This window comes from Sprattus sprattus (assembly GCF_963457725.1).
Source record: "Sprattus sprattus genome assembly, chromosome: 1".
Taxonomy (NCBI): Eukaryota; Metazoa; Chordata; class Actinopteri; order Clupeiformes; family Clupeidae; genus Sprattus; species Sprattus sprattus.
The window spans coordinates 37,883,838-37,906,314 of NC_137920.1; the positions used below are offsets into that span (position 1 = coordinate 37,883,838).

General features: G+C 47.3%; 1 protein-coding gene across 1 annotated transcript in view; it reads left to right on the plus strand.

Annotated features, from left to right (window-relative positions):
* The first annotated feature begins 2,906 nt into the window (after positions 1-2,906).
* rbfox2 (RNA binding fox-1 homolog 2) overlaps positions 2,907-22,477 on the plus strand; it is a 40,780-nt gene continuing 21,209 nt past the window's right edge. Inside the window, exons 1-2 of the mRNA XM_080844322.1 lie at positions 2,907-3,253; positions 12,137-12,187. Of these exons, the coding sequence (XP_080700448.1) occupies positions 3,002-3,253; positions 12,137-12,187 (303 nt within the window). The 5' untranslated portion in view covers positions 2,907-3,001. The remainder of the gene's footprint in view (positions 3,254-12,136; positions 12,188-22,477) is intronic.

Below are 22,477 nucleotides of genomic sequence, written 5' to 3' on the forward strand. Positions count from 1 at the left end.
TGTGTGTCTAGTGATGATCATCACATTGATTATTACAATATTCATTCTGATTATTATCATGAAAAGCACATTATTCGTGAGAATGATTTCAGACACTTTTGCCGATCCCGGTTTCTGGTTGCTGTCCACGCCCTCACCCCTCACCCTTATTTAATGTTTACTATGTCAAGATCAGCGCCAGCAGCATGTGGCGTGTGCCACCAGGCCTGCAATCCCCCCTTATACTCTTCTGCCCATCTGTGGTGGTCATGGCAACCACTCTGAGGCGGCTATCTAACCCCCTCTGGCTGGCTGCGTTGGTCACGATGAGGATGAGGATGAGGATGGTGAGGATGCCCTTCACTCATTCTCTTGGGTGCCCTAGATGGAGATCCTCTGGATCAGCTGACCTAAAGGTCAGAGTTGTATGCTCTTGTATACCTTTAAGAAGCTCTTGAACACCCAACTCTTCAGAGAGCACCTCCCGTTCTACTGTAACTTGCACTTCTACCAGTACTTAACTTGCACTTACAGCAGTTACATTCCTGCACTTTATTTTCTATTTCTTATGTAAAGTAGCATTTATTGTTACACAAGGACTCTAGCTTGACTGTTTTCTACCTTGTACGTGGCTTTGGACAGAGGCGTCTGCTAAATGACTAAATGTAAATGGATTGTAAATTACATAATGTATCACCGTGTTCACTCTTCCTTAAATGACATATGTATTGATCACTGTGTTCACTCTCCAAAAATGCTTTGGATGAGCGTTCCCTGCTGTTCATGAAAATGCTCGGCTGGTGTTTTGGCTCTTGGACATTCACCGCTATGGCTTCTAGCAATGAGCTGTGGCTGTGGAAAAAGCGTGGTCACAAGAAGACGAGGTGCAGATATATACTGTCAACATCATTCTGATTTCCCCTGTGATAGAATTCACCTTGAATGCGTTCACTGGACAAATCACTTCATGTAAATGCAGAAACATGCATTTGTCACAGTGAAGGCTCTTTCCCTCATGTGCTTTATTCTGTACTCACTTGCCCTGAAGCAGTGCCTGTGGTCCTTGGACCATGTTCCCAGATGCGCACCCCTCCCCATGAGTTTACTGAGTGTGTGTGTGTTTGTGATCAGGAAACCAGAACAACGGAAAATGTTATGGGGGTCACTGGCACTCTGATTACGTCCGTCATCACATCCATGCGTGCACATCCCATTCACCCATGCCACAGAGGGCAAGAGAGGGTCTTCAGCTCTGATTTAGCTACGCTTCTGTTAGATAAATGTGGAATTTTCCACTGACTGACTGCCAGGATGACCTCACAGTTTCTGTCTAAAATAAGATTTGCATGTGTACAAAATAGCAAAAATAATCATAAAAAATGAACCACAAATGTTTAATGACGACACATATAGTAATAATAATACTTTATTTTTATATAGCGCCTTTCTAAATACTCAAAGTACTATACTCTCTTTGTATAATCATATGTTCAAGCGTGCCAATGTAGGCATATAGACTGCGCATATTCCCTTTCACTAATAACATTAAACCCACGTTATTCACAGCTTTAGAACATCATCCACAGAACTGGAACATGATGAGCAACAATGATCGAACCACCAGATGTCATCCAAACATAACCTTACGAAGCCAACTAGAAGGCGCAAATGTCGTGTGCAGTTGCTTATTGGCTGAAATGGTGTGATATCTTGCCCAAAGCATAAGCTACATATTAAAAGGTACAGGCTTTTTTATCGAAAGGGGAGTCCATACACGGCGCACTGTCCCTAAATGTCTTCGGTTCGTTTGAATACTTTAGTAATCTGTTTGTAGTTTTCGGTTCAATGCTGTCTCATTCGTAACACTGTATTCTGCATTCTGACATTGGTAGCCTATGAGCCATCTGAGCAACTTGAAAAATCCTCAACTAATACAGTGCGTATTTCCTCCACTTTTGTAGGGTAGATCTACCCTAAATAACTAGCTACAGGCAAGATGTGCATCTGTGTGTAAACGTAGAAGTTGCAACATTTCTGTACAGAAGAGGTTTTCTGCGGACAAGCAAGGGGCAAGATCAAGTAGAGGGAGGGAGAGAAAGGGAGGGGAGTCTCCTGCACTGTAACGAGAGAGGGGGAGGGAAAGAGAGAGGACATCGTTTCCTCTCCAGCACACACGCCGCAGGAATAGACAGAACTGATTGGGAGAAAGGGAGGAGAGGGGAGACAGAAGAAAGGAAATTGTGAAGCAATAATACGACAGAGTTCTTTGTTTTAACTAATCAATTGAAACGACCGAAGAGAGGATTAATCTAAAACAGACTCGTGGTCGAATATTCTTCTACGACAGCTATGCTTACTGGGCAAAGGTGTCGTTTATAAGCTAATCAGTAGGAATAGGAGGACATGTTTTAGGGAATAGTCCTTCCGTTAAGGTAGGATATGGTTGTTGTTTTACAAATATAACGTAGTCTACACACAAATGCTGGACCGTTTGCGCAGAGGCATAGTGACTGAATATTCCAGCATTTACTGAAATCGCTAACTTCATAGCGTTCGGCTGCTTCATTGTTAATCTGCTTTGGCAACACCGACCACAAAAATAAGAGAGATTTCTTGTATCATTGATTTTTTTTTGTATCATAAATCTGAATAGGGTTCATATTCGCTTTGAGGCCTGTATAGATGAACTTGTTTTCAGCCTAAAGTAGCATTCATCAGTGATCCATTTCACTTCATTTAGGCCTAATAAACGCGTTACATTTCTCAGCAGAAATAGCGCATGCTTCCAAAACGAATTATTACAATTACCACTTTGTTACAAGGTTCACAATAAATCAACTGCGTCCAGAATAAGATAACTATTATGACCATAACTGTTCCTGTCTTTACTGTTAACAAAGCAGATCTATTTAGGAAGAAAAGCAAGTGATAGGCTTTATCGCTAGAGTAGAGTCTTGAAAAGAGGGATTGGGGGTTAATAAGACTAATTTAGACCACAAACATACAAACTGCAGCTTGATCAATGTTAATGTCGACCGACGTTGCATCAATGATGTTGCCTATGTCCCGGCCACTGTTGGACCGGGATAGAGACATGGACGCGATGGCGGGAGTGCACGCCAAATCGACCGGTGGTTCATCGACCGTCAGGGGAATGAAACGAGGGGATCCAGAACCAGACGCCCAAACGGCTGCCGCTCTGAGCGAGTCATCTGGGGCAGAGTGCAAGCGTCCACGAATCGACGGGTCTGGTGGAGTCGGAGAGCTGGGCCAGGTAAGAGAATACCACTTCTAGCCAACATGGTGTGATTCAAATAGGAATCCTGGTAATAGACCAGTGATTGGGCAAGTCAGGATTGACCACATTGACTACGAGACTGCCGTGGACTTAGTTTCCAAAGGCCGTTTCATACATTTTTTCATTCGTTTACTAAGTGTCGTAAAGGGAGTCAAATGCGCATACAAGAAGAAAGAAAAAAAGACAAATGAAGACAGAATGCACTTGAATATAGGAAAACGTTAGTTCTTCATTCCTCTCTTTATATGAATCATGAATTCAGTCATGCTGTGATTTTGTATTTTAATTCTGCATATGCTTCCTGTTGTTGGTATAACTGTAAAGGTTTCCAACATTTTCATCATAAATACAAGGCAGACCTCAAAGAATCTGTGATGTTAAGTTCGATTCGGAATGCTGCTCAGAGTTTAGCCCTCAGTAAATTATCATCCATCCCTCTTCAATCTCTTCCGTTCTTAATTAAGTAAATGGCAGCCTTTCGCTGACTAGTAATCTCGCTCAGCCACCCAATGCAGACTACCTCCAGTCTATAAATCACATGCCTCCAACTGAAAGTGTTCCACATAAAACAAGTTGGTCAGCCGTGTTTTTTGCTGGCCATCAACTCTTGGGCTCTGTCCTAATTTCTCTCACAGTGGAGACTGTAAAGTGGACATTGTGGCAGTGATTTGGAGGCTATGGCCAGCAATGGCTCCTGTGGTCACCAACTGCTTCACAGCTGCCATCACACACAAATGTTCTCACCACCTAACGCAGACACACAGCTTTACTCCGGACAGGCGGTGCATTTAACAAGTCCAGCGTGAAGTGTCACCACAGCTGTTTGCTTGACAGACATGAAAGAGCCGTTTGAAGTCGTGTGTGGCAGAAGGGGAGGTGGGGTTGGGTGGGGTTATGGTGAGGTGTGTTTTTTTTTTGTGAGGGGAAGCTGACTGGCATTTACATTTTTTCTGGACAGATTTTCAAGTGCCGCCTTGCAACATGCGATATTTCATATTTGACCTGTCTATTCCCCTAGCGCTGAAACTTGAGGCCTCTCGCACTTCATGCAGGACAACAACCGTTAGTCATTCCAAGCCTTTTAAGAGAAAAAAAAATGACTTGAGGCTGGTAGGTGTATTTGTTGCCCAGGACTTTTGCATGGCTGGTTGTTCTGGGGCTCTTGGTGGTATTGTATTGCAGTGGCCTTGCCACACTCACACAAGAGTCGTCTAACGGGACGACGGGGCCCTCCATGGGCGCCTATCACATTGCATTATTTATTTGCTGACCAGGTTAACCTATCCATCACCCTTTTAAAAGGCTCCCTTTCTTCTGGCTAGCCCCTTCCCAGCCATCCTATGTGGGTACGGATAATGGAGGCAGAGTGCCTCGTGTTGGTGGGAGTCTAATGGCTCGTTTTCATAGACTAATGGTTCCGGAGGTCCACACTGCTGTTGGTCTCAGAGCTGCTGAAAGACAGGCTTAAGGTTTTAATGCACTTCGAAACTGACGGCTGGGATAGAGTGGTTTTAAATGGTGTTTGTGTGTGTGTGAGCAAGAAGGAGAGGTAGAAAAAAGAGAGGGAGGGGGAGAGAGAGACCACACAGTCGAATCAAGTGCCTGCAAAACCCCAAAAAAGGTATTGATCTTTGTGTGTGTGAGGGCAGGTCTACAGCACTGAGTGAGGGAGTGAACTGGTGGTGGTGGTGGTGGGGGGGGGGGGGGGGTTGTAAAATGAGCAGAGGGAGAGTGAATGAACACCACCAGGCTGACAGTGGCAAATAAAAGTGTGACCAGAAACAAGAACATGCCACAGACGTGCTACACGAGAGCAGTGACCTTAGGAAGCTCTGTCGCCTTGGTAACACTTTGCACGTCCATGAGTGCGCTAGAGTCCGTGTGACGTAAAGTTAGTCATCAGAGGGTTTGCGTGTCTGCGAGGGCATCCATCTACCCTCCATTTGTTTTTGTGACCACGCCACTACGCTAAAAGAGCACCAACTGCACACCTGCAGACTCAAAGGGGACTAGAAAGTGTACTAAGAACATCTACGTGCCCGTGGTGTCCACAAGTACCCGTGTGCGCGTCGTCAAGCAAGTATAATCAAAGACCTGACTTCTTACAGACCACCACACACATCCCCAGACTCATGGACTGTGGCCGGCCTTGGCTTGTGTCCAGATATTGAGATAACACCCTTCTCCATGACTCCGTTTGGCCACCTCCTCGCACCGGTGTCAGTGGCCATCAGATTTGGCCTATCGGTAGCAGTAAAGAGGCTTTTTTGTTGTGCTAACAAGATCTCAGGCCGTTAAGAAGTGGGCATTAGCCACTGATCCCTTAGTCATTTCAACCAAACACTGGGGGATTAACACACATGCACACACACGCACGCAAACACACACATTCAGCCAAATAGTTTCGTACTTATAGCAGTTGAGTTGTTTGTGTGCACATAAGTGTATATTCAATATATTTTAGACTGTTAAACCCTTCCACTTATTTGGATACCACATGAGTTGCCATGACGCTATATCATGTTGCTCACAGTGGAGCTACCCTTGTTTTATCTGGCATGTATGAACGAGAGAAGCGTCCCATACTCAGAAGCTGTGTCCCATACTCAGAAGCTGTGTCCCATACTCAGACGCTGTGTCCCATACTCAGACGCTGTGTCCCATACTCAGACGCTGTGTCCCGTACTCAGAAGCTGTGTCCCGTACTCAGACGCTGTGTCCCGTACTCAGACGCTGTGTCCCGTACTCAGAAGCTGTGTCCCATACTCAGACGCTGTGTCCCGTACTCAGAAGCTGTGTCCCATACTCAGAAGCTGTGTCCCATACTCAGACGCTGTGTCCCATACTCAGAAGCTGTGTCCCATACTCAGAAGCTGTGTCCCATACTCAGACGCTGTGTCCCGTACTCAGACGCTGTGTCCCGTACTCAGACGTGTGTCCCATACTCAGACGCTGTGTCCCATACTCAGACGCTGTGTCCCATACTCAGAAGCTGTGTCCCATACTCAGACGCTGTGTCCCATACTCAGACGCTGTGTCCCGTACTCAGAAGCTGTGTCCCATACTCAGACGCTGTGTCCCGTACTCAGACGCTGTGTCCCGTACTCAGACGTGTGTCCCATACTCAGAAGCTGTGTCCCATACTCAGACGCTGTGTCCCGTACTCAGAAGCTGTGTCCCATACTCAGAAGCTGTGTCCCATACTCAGACGCTGTGTCCCATACTCAGAAGCTGTGTCCCATACTCAGAAGCTGTGTCCCATACTCAGACGCTGTGTCCCGTACTCAGACGCTGTGTCCCGTACTCAGACGTGTGTCCCATACTCAGACGCTGTGTCCCATACTCAGACGCTGTGTCCCATACTCAGACGCTGTGTCCCATACTCAGAAGCTGTGTCCCATACTCAGACGCTGTGTCCCATACTCAGACGCTGTGTCCCGTACTCAGACGCTGTGTCCCGTACTCAGACGTGTGTCCCATACTCAGACACTTTGTCCCATACTCAGAAGCTGTGTCCCATACTCAGAAGCTGTGTCCCATACTCAGAAGCTGTGTCCCATACTCAGAAGCTGTGTCCCATACTCAGATGTGTGTCCCGTTCTCAGACGCTGTGTCTTATACTCAGACGCTGCGTTCCATACTCGGCAACATCTCATCTCCCCCTATTGTGTCAAACATTGTGCCACTATCTTTTTTGGAATTCTCCCTTACCTCATTCTTTCACTGGATATGGTAAGGGAGCCACATCTTTAACCCCCCCCCCCCCACACACACACACACATACACTCTCACACACACACACACACACACACTCACACACGTGCTCCTGACCGCCTTCTGGCCTCTCCTTTTATCTCTGCCTCTTTCCTTAATTATATATAAGGCTACAGGCAGGCCTTGCAACAATAGCAACCGTGAGCTTTGACCCACTGTGGGGCCCCTATGCAATCCAACAGGGGTGTGGCAGCAGCAGCGGCGGCAGCAGCCGCTCAGGCCGAATGGGACGTAGTGGGTTATTACCCAATACAATAGATTGGCTTCATTAGATCATGGGCTGCTCACTTCCTGTGACTCCCTGCCATTTATTTGAATGTGGGCCAGGGCGCTTGCCTGGCATTAGTCATTAGTGATTACAGATGAGTCAGTGGCTCAGCGTGAGAGAACGGCGCAGGATGGGGAGACATGGCTCCTGCCGTTCCCAAAGCCTTCATGTGCTGCTTATTAAGGGAACGAACCATCTGTTTAATACCGTTTGTTGCCCGATCACCATCGGCCCCTCGCAGCTATAGCCTTCGCTGTTGTCAGGGGTTTGTGATGAATGACGTCCACAGGACAATGGGGTGTTTTTTGAAAACGATGTTTTTCCACTTGCGTTTTTCAAAAAGATTTGTTTTGAGAGTTCATCTTTGTCAACATGGAAATAGAAAATGAGTGAAAGCGCAGTTGCTAGCTTGGTCATTTTAAGATCATATTTCTTGCATAACCTGCAAGTAACAGCCTACAACTAAACAAGATTATTATCAAAGCAGTGACGCTATGAGACAAGATAAATAATTTATTTTTCAACGTCAGCAAAATATGGTTTGGGAGAACAGAATTTTCCCGGTGAAATTAACCTGCCGTGCTTTAATGTTGCTAGCACTTTATACCAAACAAACCCAGAAAAATCTTTGGCCACTGATGTTTACAATAGATGATACCCTCCCTTTAGAAATAAAACCAAATAACTGACAGCCATGATGTTTGACAATGAGAAATAGATTTTCTCTTCATTGTCACTGAGGATGTGTTGAAGGCTTTAGAGGGCTTCACAGAGAATGGAAGGTGATTGGATGAAGTCAGAGACATTATGAGGACTAATAAGTAAACTTGGGGCGGTGCCTTTATTTCCATACGGCTCAGCTTTCGTCTGTCCACACGGCGACGGAAGGGCTGTGTCTCCCAAACATATGGGTATTCAGGACCAAAGCAACAGAACTTGTCTGTTTTTGCACGATCTACGTTTTCACCACACTCGTGTGGATGCCACCTTAGTGTGACGGTCTGTGTGTTGTTGAAGGTGTCTCGCGGAGACAGTCTGTGTTTTGTTGAAGGTGTCTTGCGGAGACAGTCTGTGTGTTGTTGAAGGTGTCTTGCGGAGACAGTCTGTGTGTTGTTGAAGGTGTCTTGCGGAGCGCCGATCGCAGCTGTAGTAGCACCTCACCGGGGGTGTCGTTTACAGCAAGTGGCCACGGGTGAGAAGAGGCAGGCTGTGGGATTGTTCTGGCGACGTGAGACGTATCGGAACACCCGAGACACCATTAACAACATTAGCACAAGGCTGATCAAAGCTATCTTATACTCATCACTGTGAGAAACCGGACAAAGGGGGTGTGGGGGGGGGACGTTTGTACTTACAAGGTACAAAAAAAAAAAACACCATCCAAAAGCCCACAATGTCTCCTGGCTGTGGCGATTAAATGTATTTGCTTTCTCTTGAGTGCTTGCCTCTTGTCTGACCCCATTAACTTCCCCCCCACTGAAAAGGTTACCATGGTTGAGGGGGAGAAAAAGAGCAACTTTTTGGAGAGAGAAATGAATGTTGTTCCTTTGCCACCAAGGGAGAAAGTGATCCATATCACATGGTGGTTAAATAAGCTGGTGAGTCGTGTAACCAGAGAGAAGATAGCCTCGCTCGCCCCGATAGCCACCGCCGCCGCTGGTGTGGATCTGGCCCTGGCCTGACACGGGTCTGCTGGATGTGCGCCAGATCAGTGCCAAATCCACGCCATAGGCGGCCGCCTTCGGAGGGGATTACCACAAGAATGCATGAGCCTTGGCGTGAGATGATCTTGGGTAACTTTACTCCATGTCTAATTGTCTCAGGCGGGGGTCATGAGGAGACCTGACACGCATGAACACAAAACACACTTTCTTTTTTTCCTCCAGGTACTGTATGTATGAGCGGACACACAAAGCCACTCATAGATACGCTCACATACACCCGGAGTTACCCTGAAGGGTAGAGTCACTCGCACTGTTTCCCACGCAAATAGACACTCGGTTTCTATGTCTCCCCCTTTTTTTTCCTTTCACCTCTTTCCATCTCTCTTCCTTCCCCTCTCTCTCTTTTACACCCAAACTTTGTTCTCCTTAGAACTATGTCCTTCTCAGCTCTTGAAAGTACCTCAACCTCTCAGTTCCTTTCCTCCCTCCATCAGGCCTATCCTATTCCCCCCATCCCCCCATCCCTCTCCCTCTCTCCCTCACCATCTGTTGACTTCGTCATCTCTTTACCTTCCCCTGATTGTTCCCCTGCTTTCAGTTTCTCTCTCTCTCTCTCTCTCTCTCTCTCTCTCTCTCTCTCTCTCTTCTCTGTCTTTCTCCCTCTCCAGAGTTCTCCTGCCTTTTATTTTCCAACACCCCCCAAAAAAAAACCTGGTCCAAGATTCAAAAGAAGAATTTGCAGAATAGTAAAGGAACTGGTAGCATTTAGCCAAAATACATTTTCAACATATTTGAAATCAGTTAGGCTCATTTTGTAGACGAAGTTAAGTGTGTGATGTCCATAGAGCTGTGTGTGTGTTCGGTTGAGACGTGGAGTGAAGAAGCATTTGCATGGGGACAGCCCTTGGCACCCCCACCCCCACCCCCCGCTCCTTAAAGTCATTAAGCGCATGACTTCGCTTAAGCATGACTCATTGTCTCTGTTCTGCATCTCTTTGCTGTTTTTCCACTCTCCTCACCACCTCTCTATTCCTCTCACTCCCTTTTCCCTTTTCACTCTTTCCATCGTATCTGTCCATCCGTCTGGCTGGCTGGATTCCTGCCGCACCTCTCCACATTCTCATCCCTTCACCCCTTCATTCTTCAGTCCTCTTTTTCCGGTGGACACCTTGCCTCCAGATGTGAGCACATTCCTCTCCTCCTCGTCCTCTTCTTCTTCTTCATTTCTTCTTCTTCTTCTTCTTCTTCTTCTTCTTCTTCTTCTCCTCCTCCTCGTCCTCCTCCTCCTCCAGTGCTTCCATGATTGATTGCTGGCTGCTGCTGGAAATATTTAAAGTTAGAGGGGGGAAAAGAAAAAAATCCCTTTTGCCGTGTAAAAGTGAGCATCTCTTGAGGCTTACTAAGGGTTCAGGCATTTGCAAGTGTATAGGCTCGTGTCAGAATGGAAGGTGATTGTCTTTCTAGTCGCACATCTACCATGACCATAGATGTTTGAACATGACCATAGATGTCTGAACAGGCTACTGCATTATGCTGTTTTGAGACCGTGTGCCTTTAAGAGTTCCATAATAAGCTTCTCATATTGACCGCAATAAAGCTGTTTTAATGGGTGAATCACTTACGTAATGGCACACAAAGGGTTAATTAATTAACTCTTCCTTATCACACTGCGTTGTCTTGAACACAATTTGAACCTCTGGAATCCCACTGTTGCCCATCACGGCGGAGAAGCGAGAGCAGTGGATTCATTTGCAGTTTACTGCTTATTAGACATCTAGCTTTGGGGCTAGCACTGTCTCTCCGGGGTGCTCAAGCTGCGATGCGCGCAAAGAGCAAAGTGTTCCCCCAGGGGACAAGGCTGCAGAGGGACATTGGTTCCAGATGAGAGTGGATGTACAAGAGAGGGAATGCAGAATAAAGGGAGCGAGAGTAAAAAAAACGGGAGCGAAGAGGGAAAGAGGGAATGAAAGAGTGTAGAGGGTGAAAAGGGAGAAGAGGGGGTGAATGAAGAGGAATAAATAGACCTTGGAAGCATGTTTGCCCCCGTTTCACTCCTCGTCCACAGCCTTCATGCGATGCACGCGCTCCATCTTAAAGCACAAAAAAAAACTGCACAAAGGCTTTCAGCCTTTCATGGATGAATAAATCTTGGTGCTTTTTATGGGCAGAGGACGGGAAGTAGAGCACACCACGTCTTTTTAAATATTTGATCTCGTCCCTTATGTGACCAAAACAAACGGAAATATCTTTTGCTTTGTCTCTTTCTGTCTCTCTGCACCCCGGTTGCAGGCTGATGTGGGCCACGCAGATCAGAACCAGGCAAACAAACAAATGATCTCTACAGAACGAGATGATGAGGTGACATTGCTGCAGCGTGGCTTGCATAAAGCGCACAACAAGGACTTAGTCTGTGCATAGGAAATTAAGGGACTAAAATAAGAAACTTGTAGCATGACTGCTCGCTCTGTTGGTGTGTGTGGGCGTGTGTGTGTTTGTGTGTGTGTGTGTGTGTGTGTGTGTGTGTGTGTGTGTGTGTGTGTGTGTGTGCCCCAGTCTGATATGAAACAGCCAGTTTTAGGTGCTAGCATCTCAGCCATCATTTTTTGCCCCTTCCTCACAGTGCCCCCTCCCCGCTCTCTCTTCCTCCCTCTCTTCCTCCCTCTCTTCTTTCCTCTCTCTCCCTCTCCCTCTCTTACTCCCTCCCTTTCTCATCTCCCCTGTCATGCTTTCACTCTTCCACATTGGAGTCACTGGAGTGTGCAAACAACAGGTCACCAGGCAGAGCAGACACAAGCGAGAGCAGAGGAGGGCAGATTTAATTTGATTAGGAGCCATTATGTTGCAATTAAGAGCAGCACCCACTGCTGCGGCCAAACCAGAAACAGGGATATGGAGGGTGAGTGGGGATAGACTGCTGTCTGTGTGTGTGTGTGTGTGTGTGTGTGTGTGTGGGCACACCTGTGTAGCTGAGACATTCTCGCCTTCATTAATTGAGACAAGATGTCACGGAGGGTCAGGCTCTGAACTCCCCGATCCGCTTTCTATCCCGCCCTGGGGTCTCTTTTCACAAAAATTGTAATCGCCATCAGTCCCCTTAGCTCCACAATCTCTCACTGTGCCTCTCTAAACCACTGTTTTCACCTCTCTTTGCAGAACAACGACCCCCTGACGATGGGTTACCATGGATACCCACCTCCCAGTCAGGTAGGAGGACTGTCTCATTGGAATCTCTGTGAAGCCGCTGTTGTGAGGGCTCTGTCAGGCCTGTCTAGCCGTCGTTACTTATTTATTTATTTATTTGGCTGACTTTGATGGGACCCTCACGGTGACTGTGCAATCGCATATTAATTGGCTCGCCTGTCTATTTTCAGTCCCAGCGTCATCAGGTAGAGATGCGCTCTTCCAGATTTTTGGAGCTTCTCTCAAGCTCTGAAATTCAGCTCCGACATTCTTTTTAACTGGCTTCCCCCAGTAAGATATATATATTTAAACGGACATTATCCACTTCATCCATTTTGTAGCTATACTGCAGGGGGTCAGTGTTTAGAAAAGGGCTACAACATGCACATGAACCCTCATGTCGATGCTGCTGAGATGTGTGTTGTTGGATATATATAATGCATATACATATATAATGAGTACTTTGAGTACCCTGGTTTTTATTTACATTTTAACCACCCTGGATCTGAAATTCCACACCCTGCTTAGTAATTTGCATGTCTCAATAAGTCATGGCAAATATATTACATAATGATACGTTTTAGCCACACAATCTCCTTATTTCATTGGTAGATAAGTCACTGAGCTGTCAGTTCTCATAACAGCAGTTTTGTAACTGTATAGTGCTGTTGAATATTAGGTTACATGTTTTTTATATATATTTTAATTTGTTTGTCATAAAGCACCAGAATAGCACTTAATTGCAATTACCGTTTGTGGCACAAAGGATGATTAGTAAGTGGAAGTGAATATTTAAAGCATTATGTTGGGAGTTTATCTCTGCTGGTCACTCATTTAAACTAATATAACACTTTATTGCATATAACATCCCAGCTGTGATTCACACTTGTATGTTCTGTTGTTAGGACAGTTGTTGACTAACTAGTTTGTCATAATGTCAAAGTCAGCACATTTCAAGAGATTTTGTTAGTTTTAGCCGCTAGCATATCGTTAGCGAATAGCAATTGATCCGGAATGCTACTTTTAATGGTGTTTAACTCGAAACTCCTTTCATCACAAATCTGCATTTCACAACTTTTTTTTTTAATTAGCAGGGTCTAGTGAATATATTTTGCTGCATTAAGCTGTGTGTTTATTTCAGGCTGAATTAGCATGGGAAAGTGTTATCAGATTGTCCAGTGTGTGGAGTTAATCCCACAGATCATTAATCCACCTTAATTCTCCTCTCACTCTCCCTGCCTGCAGTAATCCAGTCACCCCTCTCCTGATCCATTTATCTCAATCCATTTGCAGTCCTTGTCTATTGTCAAATGAGCTTTTTAATTTGTAAGCATGCTTAGCAGTATGTTGTCCCCAGCTACATATGTTGTTGCAGCGCTATGCTAAGGCCTCTGACATTTTATGCTTATATTTGCTTTAAATAATGTTCTAAGACATGGTGGGTGGTTTCTTGACGTTTAACTTTTTGCCATCGGAAAGCCCTGTCTTTGAGAGGAAACCCATTAAAACGAAAAGACATCCTAAATCTGCGATGACTCATGCGGTGGGTGGAGGGCCTGAATTCGCTCTGTCAGTTTTTAGACTGACTCCAGTGTCACCTGAAAATCCCTCCCAGAACAACAAAGACACCGCCAAAAAAAAAGGCAAACGGAGACAAAACAGAGTGGGCGTTTGGCTGGGAAACAAACCCCCTGGTCCCCCTTCCACCCCCCCCAATCCAATCCTGGCCCGCTGCTGTGCTGAGACACCGATAACGGCTTTAACCTCCTGCTACCTCTGGGCCTCTGTGCAGGCAGCAGACGAGATCAGAGGTGGGCCCAGCATGGGAGTCTCAGGGGGACCATAACAGCCTCCTGCCCAGCCCGTCCTCCTCCTCCCCCACCTCCCCCACCAGCGTGGATGAATAAATGATCAAAGTCTTTGCTTGGGGGGGTTGGGGGTGTAGGGGGAAGAACAGGAGGAGCCCTAGTGTGAGCGACCAGAGGAAAGAACTGACTCCTGATGGTGCGAACAGTCCCAATTTACTCACCTACATCGAGAAAAAGAATGAGAGAGAGAGAAACAGAGAGACAGAGAGAGAGAGAAACAGAGAGAGAGAGAGAAAGAGAGAGAGAGAGAGAGAGAGAGAGAGAGAGAGAGACACACACACGGAGGGAGGGAGGGAGGGAGGGAGGGAGGGAGGGAGGGAAGGAGGTACGTACTGCGACAGGGAGGGAATGGAAAGTTTGCAGGTGTGACAGAAGGGAGAAAGAGAGGGTGGGAGGGAATGAACAATATCTGGGTGAGGGGAGGAGAAGACGACAGTCAGGCGAGTAGGACGATTGGAAAGGAGAGAGAAAGACAGAAGCGAGGAGAAGACTGTGAAGGAGAGAGGAAGACAGAAGCGAGGAGAAGGTGCAATGAACAGGCAAGGGCATAGCACTGAAGCAGAAGGTTGGGGGTAGAGAGAGAGCACGACTGGAGGGGGGTGAAAGAAGAAAGAGAGAGAGAGGCAGAGATAGAGAGAGAGTGACAGGGACAGAGAGAGCCACGGAGGAGGAGGAGGAGGAGGAGGAGGAGGCGGCAAGGGGGCGGGAGGAGAACGAGTCACACTCGGAGCGAGCGAGGGGGGAAAGGGGAGGGAGATTTTGAATCTGTCAGTGAGGAGCGAGCAAGAGGCAGCGTGCAGAGGGGTGAAGGAGAGAGACAGAGACAGCGAGCGGGAGGTGACCGCAACAGTGCCGGAGGAGAGGAAAGAGAGAGGGAGGGAGAGAACCGCGTGAGAAGGAGAGGAGTGGAAGAGTGTTGATTGAGCTCGGATTTAAACTACGATGATGGGACTGTACTATCCATCTGTGTTGTCGGTGAGTGCACATGGCTTCTTCTCACTACAGTGTTAGCATAGCTTCAGTTTCAACAACTAGGGCTTAGAGCTTTGAATCGCCCACAAATCAACACTTGACACGTGAGCACACCCTTGAGGTTTCTCCTCAGACATTTTTCTCAAGTAAATACTCACTGCTTCACTGCTTTTTTTTCTTTCTCGTGGAGCCACTGCTCCACACTTCAGCTGAGACTAAATGTCAAGCTGCTTGGAATGCTGGCTGACTAGGGGCTTGAGCTAATGGAGGGTTTCATGGTTGTCCCTCTGCTTGTGTTAATGTACGTGGCTAAATAGAAAGAGAAATTTTGCTGAGAGAATGGCGCATGCTGTGACATTTGTTGTGAGCGTGTGCCCCAGGCGCTGTGCGACCGCCAGGGAACGCATTTAATAAAACCACTGTGGTGTGAAGCGTAGGGTTAGTGTGGGCGGCTAGCATGCTGTTAGCACAGGGGAATGCTAAGTCAGTATTGGTCAGTGTTTCTGGTGAGGGTAGGGAAGACGCTGTGTTTGTGTGTGTGTGGGTTTGGGGGGGGGGGGGGGGGGGGCAGGGTGCTTTGAAGAGCCACGTTGACAGACAAGTCTGAACTCCTCGCCTTCTGTTACTCTTGACACCCCCCCTTCTCACACACACACACGCACACACACACACACACACACACACACACACTTCCACACACAGACAGACATTACGAGGAGGAGATTGAAGAGGGGGGGTGGTAAAGGCATTCTTTGTTGTCCTCCCCTGCCTCAGCTGTCCCCATAATTCTGCCCTGTTCTTTGACTGAAAGGGGCAGGTGCCAAGAAACAGTTGTTCCACACTCACACTCTCTTGCTCTCTCTCTTTCTCTCTGTCTCCATGTCTGACTTTTGCTCTCTCTCTCTCTCTCTCTCTCTCTCTGTCTCACTGCCTGCCTTTCTCTCTTTAACTGCTGTCTCTTTTTCATCTTCTTCTACCCCACTCAGAATCTCCCATCAACCTCAGGTTCACTCCTTCACTGCTGAAATGTTTTTACTTTTCAGTGCAGTCACTTGGTTTGTCTGTGGAATAGGTGCGCTCTCTCGCTTTCTTTCTCTCTCTCTCTTTCTTTCTCTCTCTCTCTCTCTATCTCTCTTTCATACCTTTGGAATCCTGCTTCCTTTACTGTTTTGACCTCTTTTTCCCTCCTCCCTCTCTGCTCCTATCCCTCGGGCTACCGGCAGCTGTTCTCTCAATGTTTTCCTTTAAAAGCAGGGGGGGGGGGGGGATGACAGAAAGAGAGAGATGGGGGGATGGGAAGAGGAGGACAGAAAGGGGAGAATGGAAATTGATTTCTAAGGTGACAACCATACCCTTTCTTCTACTCCATCCGTACATGCAGGGAGAGAAAGAGGAAGAGTGAAAAGAAAGAAAGAGAGAGCGAGGGAGGAGAAAACCAGGAAGGAAAAATAAACACACAAAAGAGCACACTGGAGATGATAAATCATTTAAAGCGTCGATGGACAGATTATGGGCCTGAGTGCTGTAGATAGCCATGGCTGTGCGGTCGCTCCACTGTGGGCCCTATCTCAGCTGGCCAGATAAGGCGTTGGTGGAGGAGGGATCTGGATGGAACTAGGTTGCGTTAGAAGGGCCTGTAGTGCTGAGTAGGCTTTTATGGCAGCCTTCCTCTGAGGAGGAGGGGGAGGAAGGAGGGGACAGAGGTGGTGGATGAGAAGGAAGAGGAGGAGGTAAGCTGCTAAAAGTGAAAGGGAATTTCTCTGTCTTTAAAAATCGAGCCTCACGAAGGGTTATGCAACGAGCACTTTTGTGAGTGTGTGTGTGTGTGTGTGTGTGTGTGTGTTATCCAGAGTGAACATGCTGTGCTGAGAGCATGTTGTGCTGACTGTATGAGAGGCAGAGAGAGAGAGAGAGGTAGAAGGAGAGAGACGTAGTGGGTTGTTGAAATATTTGCTGAGCTCCACCCAAGCATGTGCCCTAAGGCTAGGGAGAGACGCCTACCTGCCACACAAAGCTTATGTGTACAGGCCTGCACACACACCCCCTCTCCCTGTCCCTCTCGCTCTCACACACACACACACACACACACACACACACACACACACACACACACACACACACACACACACACACACACACACACACACACACACTCCCGCTCCCTGACTCTCTCTCACACACACACACACACACACACAAACACACACAGACACACACACTCCTGCTCCCTGACTCTCTCACATACACACACAAACACACACACAAACACACACTCTCCCTCTCTCACATACACACACACACACACACACACACACACACACACACACACACATGCACACGCACACACAGAACATTGGGGTAACACACTTTTACTCTTTGCCCCTCTTTTTGACACACACAAACTCCTGTCACGCACAGGGCTATCAGGTGGACAAGACACAAATGGTTTAAACTAGCCACAGTCTTGTGTAGGTCAACAGAAACAGACCTTCTGAAGAACAAATGCTCATGCCGATGCCCGACAAAACACAGAGGTCATTAGCTGGACACACACACACACACATTCTCTCTATCTACAGTTTTCCCCACCCACCCCTTCCCTCAGTAGAAACTAGCACTCTATTTGTGCTGCCATACACATACACACACACACACACATACATATACACACACACACACACATACATATACACACACACACACACACACACACACACACACACACACGCGCACACACATGCACGCACACGCAGAGGCCAAACACATGTTGAGGATGACCTTTGGATCCGTGTTTTGGACACATGTGTGTTTGCCAAAACTACAGGAGGACGGATCCACACAGGCATGCTCACCTAGACACACAGATCATATACACATTCATCCTAACACACACACACACACACACACACACACACACACACACACACAAACACAGACATCATATACACAGTCATCCTGAGACACACAAACACACCCGCATACCTCTGCTTGCGAGCCGTGTGTGACGCACGTGTCTCGAGTCAGCCTCTCGTCGTCCAGCGTAAGGAGACTGTGTGCTGTACATGCCCCTGTGCTTTCATAAATACTGCTTTTATAAATACTGCTTTCATAAAAACTGCTTTCATAAATACTGCTTTTATAAATACTGCTTTCATAAATACTGACACCATCACATCATTAGAACAGTCATAAGTGAGAATAATCTCTAACCCCTCAGTGTGTCCATCTCACTCCATCACCCTCCCTCGCTCTCCCCCTCTCCCTCGCTCTCCCCCTGTCCTGATGCTGTTCCCCTGTCCTGATGCTGTTCCCCTGGACAGAGCCGTGGCTAGTTGGCAGCCTCTGGTTGATCCCCCTGCCTCTGACCCCAGACCCATTGACGCTTTTAATGGCCACTATTAAACTGACAGATAACCAGCACGGCCCACCCTACTGAAGCAGAAAATTGCACTTTGTCTTAATGGCTTCGCCTGTGTGTGTGTGTGTGTGTGCCTGTCTGTCTGTCTGTCTGTCTGTGTGTGTGTGTGTGTGTGTGTGTGTGTGTGTGTGTGTGCCTGTGTGTGTGTGTGTTTGTGTGTGTGTGTGTGCCTGTGTGTGTGTGTTTGTGTGTGTGTGTGCCTGTCCGTGTGTGTGTGTGTGTGTGTGTGTGTTTGTGCGTGCGCGCCTGTCTGTGTGTGTGTGCCTGTGTGTGTGTGCCTGTCTGTGTGTGTGTGCCTGTCTGTGTCTGTGTCTGTATCTGTATCTGTATCTGTGTCTGTGTGTGTGTCTGTCTGTATAATAGGATTGCTCACAAAAGGCTTTCCTGTAGTTGGTTTTCATTTTCTCCCTGCATGGCTCTGGCAGTGACTCTGGGCTTTCCTCTCCCTTGGGCGTGATTGACACGGCCCTCACTCTACGACACTACGTCTGTGTGTGTGTGTGTGTGTGTGTGTGTGTGTGTGTGTGTGTGTGTGTGTGTGACTGTAGAGCCTCACCCACCACATGTTCTGCAGAGCAAATGCGTGTTACCATAGCTCACCGGGGCCCCAGCTGATGAAGGATCAGATGGACATATTATTACCTCAGCCTCATTTATGAAGAGCCATGAATCACACCTGTACTCAGACCAGCCACCAGAGGCCTGGGCCAAATGAGAAGCTGGCAAATTAGGGTTCACTTCTACTCCCTTGCGGATGTGCACACGGACAACAGCAGCGGACAACACGGGCGCTCAGTTCTTATTATACACCGTTCTAGTCTGCTCTGAGCCCGCTTGGTGCCCTTGTAGCGTAGTAGCCGTGCGGACAAGTCCCCAAAAAATTGGAGGCTGTACGGACGTCCGCACAGAGCCTCAGGTACACCCGCCATGACAAAATATATGTCACTCAGACCTTAGGGGACCCGCACATACTCACGGACACGACAAGTATAACTTCAACCTTAGAATCCTGACGGGAAGTCTACCTGGCTGGCTTTCATGTCGAGATTGTAATTTGCAAGTCAGAAGTGGCAGTGGGTGGTTGGAAGCTTTTTAACACCTTGAGTCACAAATGTGATGTGTTGATGTTGCTCCTCACCTAGAGAGCTGTTTATTTAAATGTTATTAATGTCCCACTGCTAACCAGAAGGACTTCCTGTTAGCTCAGGGGGAAACAAGCCTGTCAAGAGTTTATTCTACATGGCTGTGCGGCCGCAGTATTGATTTTAGCGTGTGACGGGCGTCGATTTGAGCGTTGACTTCACGATGCGTTGTCGTAAATGAGACAAACTAGTCTTGGAGACGAATCTCAGAAACGGGGAGGGGAGTGGTTTCAATGTCAGCCTAAAGTAAATATTCATTTGTATCTGCACTTCTGCTCGGGAGCCATGTGGTGACTTAAGTAAATGTTTTGTTCGACTGTGGAGTTCTTTGCGGTTGCCCTTTTCAAGCATGGCATTGTTGTCATGGTCATAGTATCTGGTTGCACTAAGGAGGCCCAGAGAAGATGAATCATTTGTGGAGGACTGATTAGCAGCAGTTATGATGCACCGCCCTATAAGGACATAGAGGACGGAAATGTGGGAGGGAAGGATGACATGGACTCTGACCTATCAGCATGAGGCTGTGGGTTTGATTGACACCGGCGGTTGGATGGATCCTGAGGGTCCCATCTGGGTTTTGCCAAGCATGAAAGAAGAGAGGGAGGAACAGAGGAATGGTGGAGGAGGAGGAGGAGGGGAAAAAAGAGAGAGAAGGATTAGATGTTTTCAGGAGGATCGACAATTGCCTGCCCGCTGCTCAGAGCTGATTTTATTCACACACTCTCTCTCTCCCCCTCTCTTTTTCTCTCTCTCCCTTTCTCTCTTCTCCCCTGCTCCAGACTCTGGATCTGGATAAAATAAGAATGTAATGCGCTTCGTTTTTCTGCCTGCGATGATTCACTTCTATTTAAAATGCCCCCTTTATAACACTTGTCAAATGTTTACATAACTGCCAATGAGGGGGAGAGACAGAATATTAAAGACAAACAAACAAACTGACACGGAAACCGGATCTGTGTTTGTAAAGCTAGCCAAATCGCTCAATTGTTTAGTGGTGCTGTCAAGCTAACCACAGCGTTGCTTACTGTGGCGCAGCATAGCGTGCCCTGCGCTCTCGAGCCACACTATCACCATGCTAACTGACCCGTGAGGGAGCCAGGCAGCGCTTTAGCGGCTCGCGCTTCGCTGGCCACGGAGGCTTACACAACAGACGACACACACACACACACACAGACAGTGACACACACACACACACAGTGACACACAAAAGAGACACACGCACCATTCAGTGAACTGAATATTCGGATTTTGTATTAGCTCTATGTGTCATAATGGTGGTGGTTTTTGACACTGGAAGTCCAGGGTATTTTAGTCAGGTATGGAATATGAGGAGGGACAAATTGTCTATGTAAATAAAGTAAGTGGAATACAAGCCTTTAATGGCAAAGGATTTTTTGGTCTGATGATGTGGTGATGGTGGTGGAGATGTTGTAATTGCCATTTAGCTTGCATCAAGCCATTCATTTAACACATGTTTTTATCCAGAGTAATCTCCAGCAAAAGGATGGTCACTGTATCTTGATGTTCACTGTAGTGCCTTAAAGCAGAGTGGCCTTCTGTTTGCTATAAACAATATTGTGATGGCAAATATACAGGCTTTATTTGATATGCAGGATTTTTCCTGCTTTCCCCAGTTACTGTAGTTGATATTCTAAATATTCTATTCTAATATATTCTAAACATTTGGAGTAAATAGAAGATTCCAGTGGAATCCACAGAACTGGCATTAAAAGCGCAAATGATGGAGTAGGTCTCGGCTGAGCTCCCGTGGCACAGGATGTCGTAGGAAGGAGATAAGCCACATGCTCCACGCACTCACTCACTGTATAGCTGTCGTGGAATAGTTAATATACCCTGCTATTATTATCAGCATCTCTCTCCAATCCCCCTCCCCCAACGCTTGCAAATACGGGCACACACACACACACACACACCCATATACAGACAGACACACACACACACACCCCTACACACATATACAGACGCACAGACACACACACACACAGACACACACACAGACACACACACAGACACACATACACACACACACACACACACACCCATATACAGACACACACACACATACACCCCCACACACATATACAGACGCACACACACACACAGGCACACACACACACACACAGACACACAACCACACATACACACACACACACACACACACCCATATACAGACACACACATCCATCTTTGTCAGTCATCCCTCCGCCTTCTCCCCCTGCCTCCCTCTCTTCAGAGGGCCATGTAGGGTAGCGATGTGCCTGGGTGCCAGTGGGCTGGAATGCACTCGCACTCGGCCTGACAGGAAGATCCCGGGCACCTCCAGTCAGCCCACGCTGCAGCATTCAGCAGTCCATCTCTCTCTCTCGCTCTCTTTCTCACTCGCTCTCTCTCTCTCTCGCTCTCTGTCATTCTCGCTCTCTCTCGCTGTCACTCGCTCGCTCTCTCTCTCTCTCTCTCTCATTCTCACTCTCTCTTGCTCTCTCTCTCCATCACTCTCTCTGTCTCGCTCTCTCTCTCTCTCTCTCTCTCTGCCTTAGCTGTGGTTTTCTCTTTTTATTCCCCCCTTCTATTTGCTTGTGTCTTTCTCCACCTCCCCTTTCTCCATTTTTGTTTTGTTTCTTTCTCTCTCTTTTTTCTTTTCTCTGAGCCTCCCTTGGAGAGCCTCAATGATTCACTCTCATCACTACCATGCTGCGTGAGACATGACTTTATTCTGATCACTGACTATGATATGGGGCTGTGCACATGGGATGGGAGAGGGAGAGGGAGAGGGAGAGAGAGAGAGGGAGAGGGAGGGGGAGGGGGAGGGAGAGAGGAGAGGAGAGGAGAGAAAGAGAGAGAGAGCAAGAAAAGGTGAGAAAACGGAAAGGGAAAGAGAGAGGTGAACTGGGGA